The sequence below is a fragment of the Pseudopodoces humilis genome, chromosome 1 (assembly GCF_049639895.1).
Source record: "Pseudopodoces humilis isolate 2021_Gansu_Grassland_sample_001 chromosome 1, ASM4963989v1, whole genome shotgun sequence".
NCBI classification, from domain to species: Eukaryota; Metazoa; Chordata; class Aves; order Passeriformes; family Paridae; genus Pseudopodoces; species Pseudopodoces humilis.
In genome coordinates this window covers 103840401-103855507 of record NC_142200.1, presented here as the reverse complement: position 1 = coordinate 103855507, position 15107 = coordinate 103840401, and the positions used below count along the sequence as shown (strand labels likewise).

The 15107-nt window shown below is 39.3% G+C and overlaps 1 protein-coding gene across 28 annotated transcripts in view; it reads right to left on the bottom strand.

Annotated features, from left to right (window-relative positions):
* The window catches only part of ARPP21 (cAMP regulated phosphoprotein 21), a 236553-nt gene that overhangs the window by 75877 nt on the left and 145569 nt on the right, over positions 1–15107 (bottom strand). For 25 of the 28 annotated variants that reach the window (XM_088063698.1, XM_088063692.1, XM_088063744.1 and 22 more), the window contains one exon: positions 1316–1424. The exons of the other annotated variants lie outside the window; for them this stretch is intronic. In XM_088063698.1, the coding sequence (XP_087919824.1) occupies positions 1316–1424 (109 nt within the window). The remainder of the gene's footprint in view (positions 1–1315; positions 1425–15107) is intronic. 28 annotated transcript variants of the gene reach the window in all.

Here is a 15107-nt window from a genome sequence, read left to right as displayed (position 1 = left end):
CACACCCTATGGAACCCTCTACTAAAGTTTTGCTGGGAAAAGAAAGGCCATTTTTGCCTCTTGGTAAACCACAGTGTGGGAAATGGCTGTGCCAAGGGAAGGAGGAGAGGAGAGGAGACGAGCCTCATCGGGAAATGCTTCCTTGACAAGTGGGTTTCAAGGACTGGTCCTTCTGCCCCTGCACCCCAGCACTGGGTGAGATAGGTCATGCTGCTTTCCTTTGATTGATCCCCATGGTCACCACACCCTGAAATTGCTTGGGGTTTGTTTACAAAGCCAACTCAGATGCAGCACAACTGGCAAGGCTGCCATGTACAACTGAAAGTCAAGGAAAAAAGGGTGAAAAAAGGAAAGAAAAAAATCAGTCCTTTACTGAAAACATGAAGGGAAGTGGCAACAAGAGACCCACTGGTTGGTTCCTCCACCAATATAACCCTAGCAATGAAAGCATATGCTGTCCTCTTACCTGTGAGAATTTTCTCATAAAAACAAATCACATCAGAACCGTTTCAGATTTTTTTTTTTTTGTTAATCTATTCCACATACACAGCTTGCACTGGATTGAAACAGCACAACACCCGCTTTTAAAGGCAGCACAAACACACACATTTCCCTGGCACTCCCCTGTTCATCAAGCTCACCTAGGTTAAGGTAGTGTTATGGCACAGGCAACACAGGGAGAAACGTCTGCCACAGTACATGCACAAGCAAGTAAGTTACACAGACAGTAAAAGGTGGTGAGGGCACAGGAGGAGGAAGGGAAGCAGAAGATGAACCTCACTTATTTTTGGTCAAAACATAATTTAGGATGGCTTAAAAAGAAAAAAAAAATCAACCTGGCCTCACCATCGCATCTTTGGGGCTTTTTATTTTTTTTATGCTTTTTTTTTTTCCCCTCTCTCCTTTGTGTGCTACATCAGTTCATCACTGGTCCATACTGAAATCCAACTCTGAATGGGTACAATGGAAGAAGGAAGCTACAGGGAGCGCAACAACTGCCGTAGTTAGGCAAGACATTGAGGAATGCAACTGACACAGCCTTCCACGCAGCCCGGAGCCACGACATTCCCCCTCCCGTGGGCATGCAGCAAGTCCTGCGCCAAGCAAACCACCCATGCAGACCCACACACTGCCACGGCTGAAGCGGCCACGCTGGGGCTCGATGCCACCCACGGTGGTACGTGTGCCAAAGGAGGCGGGGAGGGGCAGGAGGGCAGGGGAGGAGGAGAGCAACAACAAAAGAACAACAATAACATCAGTCAGCCCACCTTCAAAAACAGAACAAATTTCAGCAACTCTCGAACCGAGAACCAACCTGATTGTCTTCTTTATCAATACTAGAGTTATCTCGCTTCAAGATAAATCGCTTCTGGGATTCTTCACCTTTTTCATCTTTTAAATGTTCAGAAAACCTTTGCTCTGGTCTGCCAGCAAAGTAAAACATAGCAATAAAAAAATCTTTCTTTTGGTTTTGCTTGGATCTTTATTTCTCAGTGCACTTTGTTTTCACAGAGGCATTCAGTGCAAAAGCAGTTAACATTTGTGAGATGCTGCCTATAGCTGTCTGAGGCTGCTGTATCGTTGCTAACTGTTATTGCTATAAATAGCTTTTGTTGTTGTTGTGTAGCAAGGAATGGGAATCCAAAGTCTCAGTCACTGAAATATTTAGACTCTCCTCACTGTGACTCAAGGACAGGGAAAACAAATTACCATACTGTATGTTAATTTGCTTCCTTCAGTAGCTGGGATCTCCGGCAACACTGCCGCTTAGTGAAGCCTATCCATCTTGAAAAGCAAGGAAAAACTGCTAGAAATCTTAAAAAACACAAAACCAAAACCAGACACCCAAGAGTTTCCTCATTCCTAGTAAACAAAACTGGTAAAGGGAGGAACTGATGATGTTTTGCTTAAACAAAATGTTATCTCATCACCACTAAGTGGGAAAAATACTCCAGAACAATCACAGAGCATCAATTACTTCACTGATTTAAACTCATTTATTTATTTATTTTAAAAGCCAAACCCCAGGGTTTTGGCTCAACATTTTCAGGTTTATAAGCTGTTGTGATGCCGCTCCACATTCTCACCTTGTGCAAAAAGCAGTACCTTATACCTCACCTTGTGTAAAAAGAGAACTTCAAGAAGCAAGTCTCGTGGCCAGGTTGGTCACTGCCAGTGCCTCGTAGCTGTCAATAAATATCACTCCAGCCTACACCAGAGTGGTAACATTTTAAGCCTGCAGCGTTTAAACCTGCAGTGTCTTAAGCCCAAGCACATCAACAGGGTGACCAATGGCCTCAAGAACTGAGCTCACATACATATGCTGCTGTCACCCAACTGCGGGGCTACTGCTGCACAAACGGTGCTTTAAAAGCAGCGACACACCGAGAGATTTGTCAGGGAATACAAGCCTTGTGCTCAGTGCTGAGAGAGCTGCCAACAGCAGTGGTGGTAGGAGATGCTCACGACTAGATACCTACACAAACGAGACATGAAGCTTCCACTGACATCAACAGAAGCAATGTTGAAGAAATCAAAAGGTAGAATTTAAAGAAGTCAGTGCTTTTGCATATAAGAGTCCTCTACAAATTTTAAAAAAATCTCTCAGCTTATTCTTATTTCACAACAGAAAATTAAACCAGACGCATAAATCAGCAACCATTTTGTTGTTAGAGCGTTATGGATTTCAAATCAAAATACAGCACATATTCACACCATAATTGCAGTCCATAACCATTCATTGTCAGATATACTGGAAACATTTGTAATAATCTTTAATAGTAAGGCAGACCAGCTATCCTGCCTCTCTTTCCATACAAATTTTGAGCACTTCCACTCCTGCTCACAATTTGCATTTTTGTGACAAAGCAACAAAACGCACTATCTCAGTTTCCACAGATTTTGAGAATTCAAGAAACCTCTGAACACCTTCATAGCTATAGGGCCCAAGTCACTAGATTCTCTGGATGCCCTACTAGCATTCTTTAGGAAAAGCCCAGAGGACAATGCTCTCTGCATAGTAGTTTCATAATCTAATGGGTCATTCATTATGCTTCCTCATAAACAGAAAGGCTACAAAGCCCCATTAATGTATTGCTAGGTGGGTTGCTCTCCCTTTGCTCCCATTAATAAGCACTATGCCTGCACAGCCAGAAATGAAGATTCATTCACTCAAACACTGTGCTTTCACAGGGCTATCTTAGAATTGTTATTTTTCTGGCTCAACATCCTAAAGCACAAACAAAATTTCTGCATCTGTACCATCAGTGTAAAATTTACAGCTGTAAACTATCTACTGAGCATCTAATAAACCATATGCAAAGAAAAATAAATTAATTAGATTTTAAAATTCAGGAAAAAAAAACTCATTAGAAAGAAAAAAAACAGAAAAAGGCTTGAAAATTTTTGAAAAAATGTCTCCTCCAATTCCTAACTTATTTAAACAGTGACATGATTTTCATAATTCATAGCATTATTTTAAATTTTAAATCCCATTTTCACTTCATTTACTATTTATAAAATGTTTCTATTCTTCATAAGAGAAAGGGAAAAGTATAAGATCAAACCACAAGTCAAAATTAATGATTCAGTATGTGCCTGTTAATAAAATTAATCTACAAGCCCAGTAGGTGATCAATTTCCCATTGTGAAAAGGAATTTGCATGGGCTGAGAGACTCTGCAAATGTGCAGAGCACTCTGGAGCACCAGGGTACCTTCAGCACAATGAGAAGGTCCACCCTACAAGACATCATCTCCGCAGCTCTGGGCCACTGTTAGCAGCAAGGTCACAAAGAGCACGACCAGATCAGTTCATAGGGATGCAAAGCCTGAGGGAAGACTGCCACGTGAGATTTAGGACACCACACCAAGTGTCCTCAGGCACACCAACCTTCAGGCCTCCCTCAAACATTGAAAATCATCAGGAGAAAGAAACATAGACTAATTGTTTTAAAGAAGATAGTCACACATGTGCTTGTCTACTGTCTACTGCATTTTATTTTTTAACAACTATTGCAAAAATAAATTGTTAGTAGGATACAGATGGCAAACGTTTAAAACCAGTAAGTGAAACCAAATGTTCAGAATCACTTGGGTAGAGAACAGGTTGACTTTGAAAAGGTTCGTGTCTGTTCCACTGATGGAAGCCAGTGTAAACTCCACATTCCCAGCTTTAAAGTTCCCTGTTACAGCATAATGCATTTGCTGTAAGGAACCAGAGACATTGTAGATATTCTGGGGAAATCTGTTACATTAGTTTCTGAATTTGCAGGTGAATCAACTGCTTAAAAACAAAGAAAATAATGCACAGTTTTGTGTAAGATGCAGTGTAGTGTCAATATGCTAACAGTATATAATTACAATAATATAGCAGATGCAATGAATTAATCTCATGTGAGTCCTAAATTAATAACAATCACATTTACTCTTCTGAGCTTTTTTTAGTTGATACTGCCACACGTAGTCAGCACAATACATCAGATTGTGTTCATGCATGTAAGAGAATCAATTTATCAAGATTATTTTTAGTATGGCATGAACTAAGTTCTTACTGAAGTCAAAGAAATATTTACAATTATTATTATTATTACTACTACAAGCCCATGAAAAAATGAGGAACTTCTTCACTATTACCACACTGGATATCTAAATTATGTCTTCAAATGAGAAAAAAAAAAAAAATAAATGGTTCAATTTTAAAAATGGGACCTGCACAGCCTTTTTGAAGAGACACTGAGTACTTCTTAAGGCATCACTAACTCAAGTACTCTTCACTATTTAGAGATCTTCCAAATAAATTCAAAATCAATACAAAACAACCCAAAATATCAGTACTATACTCGTGGGTTGACCATGGATAACAGTACACCCACCTATCTGGTAAGAGTCATGTGCAAGAAGAAATATATGCAAATATTTGCCTACAATCAGTGCTGTCTACCTGCATGACAAGATCTCATTTCATCCATTCAGCATTTAATTTACCCTCCATGGAATTAGTACATCACTTGAGAATCTCAAAGACTACTACTCCAGACAAAGAATTTTAAGGAGGAAATACTTTTTCAATCAATAGGATTTTTTTTAATTTGAGGACTCTACTGAAAAAAAAAAAACAACCAAAAACTATGATCCAGTTATACATTAAAGGCTCAGAAACCTACACAAAGCGGGGAAAGCACACAGGCTAAAAAGATGGAAAATCCAGTGCATTTTTTTCTTTGCTTTGGTTTTAGCTAATATATAACCTTTTGATCATTCAAATTTTTATTGCTTGACAATATGGGTGGAAGCAAGACATCTGTGCCCTGAAAACGCAACTTCACAAGACCACAATTGCATATGAATTCATTTCATATTTCCTAACAGTTGTCAGTAGCTTAGTCACCTTTCTGGCAATGTGGTTCTGAACAAAATGCAGAACATATTTCTTCCTTCCCTGTAAAGGTTTTGATCAGGCACTACAAATGTTTAACAGAGATTGGACCTGGGAGTAACTTAGCGCATCCTCAGCTGCGCAGTTCCCTTCTCACTCCCAGATCTGTCAGAAAGCAGAGGCCCTTTGAGCAGCCAAGACAGCCTCTCCTCTCCATCCTGCCCAGTAAGGTAGCACCATGACATTCAGGTAGGAGGCAGCAGGATATATCCAGGTAGCCAACTTCAGTAGCTGTCCTACAGCAGCCAAACATTTCACCATTAAAAGATGCCCAAAACTCTCTGAGCATCTGTGAACTTCTGCAAAGTCTGCTCCCAACACTTTAGACCATTTCCCATTTTTTTTTTTTCCCCCACAGTAAAAAGAGATCACTTTTTGTCAAGAGATCAGTTTAACCAAAGGCCGGACACAGTATATAACAGGCATCATTAACCCTACTATCCAGTGCTTCTCCCTGGCTCAGGAGCACTTCTACACACTTGTGTGCAGTATCAGGTCCAGACTTGGGGACAGTACCCAGGTAAAATCTCAGGGCAATACTGTGTCCCCCGTTCTTGTGGCTGTGCTCCTTCCCAGGCAGACAATGACCATGTCAAATCTTTCAGCCTAATTTTTGTGTTGGCAGCATACTGTAATGGTCACTTTGAGAGGAAGTGAAGTTTCTAATTTCTGTGCTTGCAATTATTTCATTGTGAGGGTGACCAAACACTGTCACAGGCTGCCCAGACAGGTGCTGGGGTCTCCATCCTAAGGATAGTCCTGGACATGGTCTTGGGCAACTGGATCCAGGTGGTGCTGCTTGGCCAGGAACTGGACAAGATGACTTCCAAAATCTTTCCATCCTGAACCATGCTGTTATTTTGTGAAACACTGAATCAGTTATACAGTAACAAATCCATAGTGGAACAAACCTTTTAGATGGTTTTTGTGTCTCTTCTTTCTAAGTTGGCCATTTTCCTTTCTGATGTTATAGTTCCTTAAATGCTATGGACAATCCTTACTTAAACAAGGCCCCAAAGGCATTTTTCTGGACTCATTCCTTACAGTTAAGTTTGTATTTGGAAAGAGTAAAGCTAAACAGCTAAGTATTTCTGTGTGTCAGGAAGGAAAAAAAATAAAAAAGAAGCTTTTCGATGGCATTAGATGATCTTTTCTCTTCTATCATTATGGTGATTTTAATGTGAGCCACGTCTGTTCACCTCAGTAGAGTTCCTCTCAATTTATCTCTGGATGACAGAAAACAGAGTTCATCCCTCAGGCGTATTTTCTACATGGGCTCTTTAAGAAGAATTCCCCATTACATGCTCATTTAATGCTTTTGATTCTGAGTCAGCCCTTGTAAGTGGTAATGAAAAAACCCCAAGCTCTAACTATCTTAGCCAGGTATTCACTATTTAATCAAATTACAGATTTTAAAAACATATTGCAGAATGGTAATAGCTATTATGATTCACAGACTAAGGAAGGAGCAGGGCATTTCCTTGAGTCTGCCAAGCAAACTAATGCAGTTTCATAGACCTCTATTTGCACAGGAGATAAGAAATTAAATACTAGGAGGGGGAAAAAAACGCTGTACTCATTTAAAATAAGTAAATTAGCTTTGAAATAACTGTCTAAGAGTCAGGAAGCACAGACCCCACACCAAAAGGACAAATGGAAAGAGACAAGCATGAGCTTTGAATGTTACAATTCTGAAGACTTAGTCACAGCTCACAAACAGTCTGTTATTGTCAGGGCTGACTTCTATACAGCACATAAATCTTTATTATGAGGCATATGTTTCTGACAGCCTCACAACACACAGCCTGTTGCAAGATGCCTTTCAAAAGAAGCAGCAGCCTCACCACGTGTGGAAAAGATGGGTTTTCCATTACAGTGCCTGATGCAGTTAAAAAAATCTAGCAAGCACTTAGTCTATGCCATCTCCAAAATACTTATCTCAGAGGTAATTGCCAAGCAGTTGTCTGAAAGAACTCCACACAGGAATGCAAGGTCAAAAGGGGAGATCACTGGGATGGGTAGGAGCCAAAAAAATTGAACTTTGCATTTGCAATGCAATGTTCATTTAATGCATATTACATGGGACAGCACGTTAATATTCCTCTCCTGAATGAATGGCAAGAAGAAACAAAAGAATAGATAGGGTAATGGGGCTAGGAATGGGAAAAACACCACACAGGGTACCCTCAGAATCACCATCTGGCAAACAAAATGAATAACTGACAGAAAGGATCTTACAGAATCACAGAAGGATGCCATGAGGAGAGCCACGGAGTAGCAAGAGCTGGAGAGAGCCACTGCTGCAGACAGGATTCAAAGAAGTTGTGGAGATTTGGGGGACTCTTATGCAGGTGCTCTGATGGTTCAACAGTGTTTTCTTGTTATTTACACTTGTCTTTAATTAAACTGATTGCTCAGTCCAACATCACATTGGCCTCTATTTTGAAGGCATGCTGTGACACAGTATGGTGGCCTTTCCTGCTGTACTAGTTTGTGAGCATCTACTGTATCTGCCTGCTGTGTGTTTTTTTGGTTTAGGCTGAAGGCTCTCCTAGGGTTCTACATTACTACCCTAGTAAAACTATGCAAGTGTTACTATCTCTTTGCTTTACTACTTGAGGGGCAAAAATCTATTATCTGCAGTACAAATGCTTGTTTTGATTGTGGTGGCACAGGAACGTATTCTGAGAGTTAGAGAATTTACAGAACTTGGAAGCAAATATCACCACTGTCAAAAGGTTCACCACCTAACTTAGTGAAAAAGGCAGAATTCCTGCCCATCAGTTTAAATTAGTGGATTCAATTCTATCAGAACAACATTTTTCAAGAATGAGAGCCCAAAATTACACCCTTCAAATATGTTTCATTTATTTGTGGGCTGATGGATGCTAAAACATGGTTTCAAAAAGCTAGAATGGGAATTTAAATATAGATAATTGTTAAAGTGCAGTGCAGTTATATTATCACAACTTAATACTTAAAACCTCTCAAGATGGCATTGCAAGCATTTGAAGGTAAATGCCTCATTAACAGATTGCTGCTTTTATCATATGAGTCACTAAGAACTTCTGTTATGATGGTAAAATCACATTAAAAGCTATAAAAGAAAAATCAATCCTGTACAAGACAGTTCTTCAAGGTGCTGCCTTCTCTGTAGCACATGGGAGAAAAATTTGCAAGAACCAAATGCTATATTTTCCCCTGCATAAGACCATATATTCTCTATTCTTTTTTTTCAGAACAGCAGCTGGCCTCTAAACGTGTCCAGCAATTATTAAACAGGGATGTGGAAAATCACAAGTTATTTTCACAGGTATTCCTCCTCTCCAATTGGGGTTGCAAGTAAGTCTGGCAGGACTGAAAAAAAGAGGCAGGAATGCTTCTTGGAAGCATTTTTCCTTCAGTGACTATGAGGTTTTATTATGTCACCTTTGCCCATCCATCAAGATGCTACAGGAATATTTTTCATGCCAAATTATCCTGTGTGTGGACCAAGCAGAGGCCCAGAACCTGAGGGATTTCAAAGATACAGTACTTAAAAACTCCAATCTAACATTCAGGTATCATTGCACAACTCATGACCCTTACAAACTTTCCAAAAACTTATTTCCAGAAAATCATCCTGTTTCAAGATATGGATGCAAAACAGTACTTTTTGGCTCCCTGAGTATCTGCCTGAGTGTAAACTTCAGTATTTTGCCCAGTATCCTTGGGCCAGAACACATGAGAGAAGCCTGCAGGCCAAGGACACATGCAAATGCCAGCTATTCTGACAGACAGGGCACAAGCACGACGTCATCTCTCAGGCAGGGACCATTTTAGGAGCTTCAAAATGCTCTGCTGTCCTCCTGTGATCAAACTAAGATTATTTCTTTACTGAGGGACCTGCTTCTGCTGCTCTCTCCCCAGTTGGATTTAATTCTTCATATTCAGAGTGTCTATTGAGACCGAACATCTTGCACAGTGCCAATTTATTTCCAGCTAATAGAGGCTCAAAAGTGGTAGCATAGTTTATTATGGAATTCATTAATATCTGATTTTAAGGATGTGGCATATTCTGTAAGTGGCTGAAAATTACAGTGTTGCATAACTGCTGTGATCTATTTAAAATTACACTTTTCTATTTCAGAAGTTCAAAAATTAACATGTAAGAGAGAAAAAGGAAGCAAATTCAAGACTTGAAGACTACTGAAGATTTGAAGATGGTTCACTAAAAACCCACAGGCTAACAATGAAACTATCAGTTATCTTGAAATGCCTCACATATACACATTAATACCATAATGTCTTGTTCTGACTTTTGCTTCATGCCACAGACATTTCTGCCATCTCTAGCAGGAAGAGTCATGGATCAGAAGGCATACTCTGAACAATCACTGGCCCAAAGAAGAGGGCCTGTGTTTAATAAACTGTCAGAGACAACCTCACAAGGCTACCCTGGAAGCAGCAAGCTGAAACAATGGACAAAGACTTCTCAAAACTCAAAATACTTTTTACACTTCTGTGAGTCCTATTTCCTGTGTTAAAAATGAGGCAGGCTACAGAAGAGCAAAAGGCAATTATACAACCGATCTAAACCACGTCTAAAATTTACTTGCTCAAATTTCAACGCTTTATTTCTGAAATGCTCAGATATAAATCCATTACATCACCTACTACTGATGCACTGTTACCTCTGAGGAAAGCACAGGGGTCATCTCAGATTTACAGATCTCTCCCCAATGATATGAAAGCAAAAGTGACCGAACAGCATCTTGATTAATGAGCATTTTCTTACTACAGCTTGAAAGAGCACAAGGATTAATTACTCATGCAAGAAAGAGCTTCCTTCAACCAAATTACCTACTTGCTATTCCATAGCACTCTCTTCCTGGGCAACCTTCCATCTACCCACACAGAGCAGGTGACAGCAACCTTCTAGGTTTAATAAAACTTACACTATTAAGTGGTGTGGACTAAAAAGATTAAAAAGAAAAAAAAAATAGAAGAAGAAATACCATGTACATCTTCTGATTAACACTTAACTACTATTTCATCACAGTATAGAACAGCTGTAAAAAGCACATGTCCACCTTCATTATAAACAATTTAGTTTAAATAAATTACATTAGATGAAAATTTAATATGGGAGCTATTAGAACTGGTTCATTAACCCTAACATCTCATTTACAGAATAAGTAATTTCTTACGGGTCCAGTATACAGCTTACACTGAAGAAAGAATGAAGCCAGTATTTAAGGGTCAAATTCAACTCAACTTCAAGTGTACTACGTATCTATGTTTTTTCATCTGTATCTTTCCTGCAAAAGAGAAATATGACTAAAATGACAGAATGCTGGCTGAAAATAAAAGGCTGTCTTAATTCAACTATCATTAACAAAAGGTACATTACGTTTCTTTCTAATCACGTTCTTAACCGAATCCCTGACTGATGTAAACAGATTATTTTTGTATGGAAAAAACTATAATCTATGAAAACCAATGTAAGCTGTTACTTAAATGCTACACATGTTACAATGTAGCTACATAACCACAAAGATGTTATTATACATTATTCTTTCATTGATGTCCTTACTAAATTATTAGTTGCATAATGTATTAGTTCATCCTAAGCCAACATGTGTCAGCCAATTACATGTTGTTTCTCAGCTACACAGTTTCTTCATTTCAGCTGCATACATCTACTATGCACCCTTTTATTTCTCTACATGTTTGTAGCAGACAATGTCGTAATACTGAGCAACAGCAATTGTAAACCAGAGGGGACATCTGGATATCTCCAGTTTCTGTTTATTTCTTAGTAGCCAAGCAGTAACTGTTCTGTAGCAAAGATGGAAAAGAGGTAACTAGAACAGGAAACAGAGGTCCTCTGACTCCATAGTCCCTTGAAGAAAAAAATATAATGCCAGACTCCAATGAAAATAAAACCAGAAATAAGGGCGTTCACATACGTTTTCATGCATCATGTGGCTCATAAAAGCAATTGTGCTCTCATGAGAACATTCCTCTCAGTACACGCATGATAATTAAGAATAGCATAAGGTGCTTAAATGCAGATGGAGGAATATCATGAAGCAAACCATTTGCAGGATAACTATTCTGGTTTACAACAGGGAGATTAACAAAACTGTTATTCAAATGCTCTGGCAAATATCAAATTTCTTTGACTGAGATTCTACAAAAAAGGTGTTCGCATTCAGGTATATATTTGTCACTACTTCCATATGGCTAAAATGCCCCGTCCAAACAATGGCTTAAAGAAATTAAAGTCATTTACACTGAATACATTATTCAGACAAGGGGAAAGGCATACTTTTCTGCATGCTCCAAAGGCTGTAACACTTGGTATCTCAAGGAAGTCTTGGAACTTCAGACTCAGGTAAAAGAAATTCTAGAATCTATTCTTCATTGAAATTGCCATGTTCAGTGAATGCCATTTTACTGACATGCCTGTAGGATCCTGTACAAAAGTTCAGAATCTGAAGATAGTGAAATTGTCACAATGCAGCTCAACTAATATAGATGTTATCCACAGCATGATCATTCAGCGAATACACAATAGAAACCCAACAAGAACTTTTCTTCTTTGCTTTTGATTCAAACCACTCTTACACAGAGGAGGCAGAATAACACAGATTGTATGCCAAACTACAAAAGCCTTGCAGGTTATTCAAAGAACAACTTGAACATTATGCGTCCTTCTGCTGATACAGTTCATTTCTAGATTATAAGGGACCCCTGTAATGCACACAACAACTTAATATTGCCTCAAGTTTTTGAAGCATCTCAAAGGTACCAAAACACCTTCCAACAGAGCCAGCATAATATTAACAGAGCAGGAAAAAAACCCATGCATCACAAGGATCATAACTCACAACACTCCTGAAAAATAAAACAGTCAGAACTGAGGATGTGAGAATTGGTACGAAGTTCATAATAGCTATGTTACACCCTCAGAATGCATGAAAATGTCTAAACACAGCATTATATATCATAAGCATCCTACCTTCTGGGTTCTGATGAGCCCTGCCACTCACATTTATATTAAAAAAGTACATGAATGCATGTGTGGGCTGTGGTACAGACATGGGTGTCACATGGCTGATGATATCAACCAAATGAAAAACCTTTCAATTTGCCAAGTACACCAAACATATTTCCCCTACATTTCTCCACCTAGCTACAGATAACCAAATCAATGAATCTGACTGAACCGATACATCTCATGATATGAACAGTTCTGCAAAAAATCCTGAAGTAATTCCAGTTGTTTGATAGGAATTATGAGGAATATGCAGAACAGAAGGAGGCACATACACATTTTTTTGGCTCCAAAAATGGATGCCCTGTCTAACATATTGCCTCAATTCCAAACTTCTCTTTATATCGTATTTCACTGTCTTATGTTCCCCATACACTTCTGTGTATCTTTAGATAGATGACAGGCAGACACAGATGACAGACAAACATACATTAGAATGGTGAGGCAAGAGCAGTTTCATACTGAGCAAGGCAGACTTCCCATTTTAAGTTGTAGTCCTTAGACTATAGAAAAAAAGGAACAACAAAATTCTCCTTCATTTTCTAATCAATTTTTCTCACATATACTGCTGAGAATAAGATTTCAAAGACTGGATTTTAGATAGGCAGGACTTTGTAAAGACTTTAAATTTCAAAAATCATATGAAAAGAAAATTTATTTTTAAAATCCACTATTCTCTAATGAGAGGTAGAATACAGAGATTTAACTTTATTAATGTCAACACTTAGGTGGTCGAGGTCCTCACTGTCTTTTAAAATTTAATTTCTTAAAAAAAAAGCTTTGAAAACAGCAGGCCTCATTCACATTCCAATAAAATTACAGAAAAAGAAAAGGCATCTTAGATTCTTAGAGTAAGGTCTTCATTATAAATACTCTTCAGTCTGAAAAATTGCCACTATTGTCTGACTGTATTTTTAAGAGAGACTTCATTGAGAGCTCATGAAAGCTGCAGGATTGCACTCCCAGAGGTTCAGATCCCAAACAATTTTTTACCACCCTTTTTTTCCCCCTCTATGTAAAGCAGCACGGATGAAGAGAGAAGTTGCAGCCTTCCTTCCAGCTACAATTTCTTCAATAAACACTTTCTCATATTCCAAACCTCTGTAAATTAGGTACTTTACAGGCATAGGTACGTTAAAGTGGATCCATGCTGCCCTGAGAGAGCCAGCTGATGGAAGCACAGCAATGCCCCAATCTTCTCCATTCACAGGCTCATCCCCTGATTGACACACACTAGTCCTTCCTTTCTAAGGCACCCATAAGGAACATTGATACCAGAGTTTTCCAGCCAGCCCTTTCACCTCAAAACCAGTAACTCTTTTGACACTTGTACCTCCGAGCACCTGCAGGCAGCGAGCACGGGAGGTGTCTGTTGAACAGGATAAACGCACCTCGCTGCCTGGAGCCAGGGAAGAACTCATCACCTGCAAGCAGGAGCAGAGGTGTGACATGAACCCTCACTCAGCTAAAGGAATAAACACAAGGTGCTTATTCAAGCCCACAGGGCAACACTGCAGAGTCAAATGCTCCTCTCAAACAAGCACACGTAAGTCACAGCCAGTGCAGAATTTATGAATTCCAGATTACGCAAGAATATTCTTCTCTCTCTACAGTAGTGGCTAAAGTAGTTTGGAAACAACATGCCATGAAGAGATAATTTATTGCCAAAATGCAAACCTTCAGAACATCTGTCTGTGGGGCCTCTCCATAAAGCCACATAAAGCTATCAAGGCTTAGGCTTACAGCACAACATAACCACACTGAACAGCGTTTCAGACGCTCTTCAGATTCTCCGGTATTCTGGATACTGTCCAAGCAGTAATTAATAGAGTCAACACATTCCCAGTATTTGGTGTTGATTTGAAACTGCACAAAACTGTCTCCTCTGAGAGCAGTGAAATGCTGAACATATGAAATCACATTGGATGCTTTCAGATGTGGAACTTACACAATATTTGCTGAGGATAATAAAATCTCATCAGCCCTTATTCATGCTAGATAATAACAAACTATTTTCTGTCAGAGCCAGGGATGTTTTCAAAAACATGCCATCTCCTCCAGTTATGAAAAGAAACAGCCACTTCACAAAAGCTTTATTTTATGGTAATATCAAAATAATGTAAATAACACACTGGAAGAACCACAAGGCAGTATGAGCTTCATATAATCCAGTTACCTACCACCAAATCATCAGCTTGTGGCTCGTGTGGTGCTTACAAAACAGCCGTACTTACAGTCAACAGAACAGCAAAGCCCTTCATTTATTTCTGGAATATCTAGACAGGAATGGTGTCAGCACCATTTTTCAATGGCCTCACCTCCAGTCTGCAAGACCACAGCTGAAAAGGCCATTCGATCCGTTGCATCCCTACAATATCCTGCCTGCTGAGCTTGCAAGAAGGGCAGTTCATACCTAGAAAATAGCCTTGCTTGCTCACTCCCACCATGCATGGAGCCACAGCTTTACCAAAGCACTCAGAAAAAGCTCTGACTGTTGAAGAAGGCTTCAGTGACCTCTCCAGAACCACCATGTAAGCATTTCCAGCAGTGCTTCTGGTGCTGCCCATCTCTGAGATGAAAGGCACACAACAGAGCAAGGCATTTACAGGTATTAATGTGTTAGTATTATT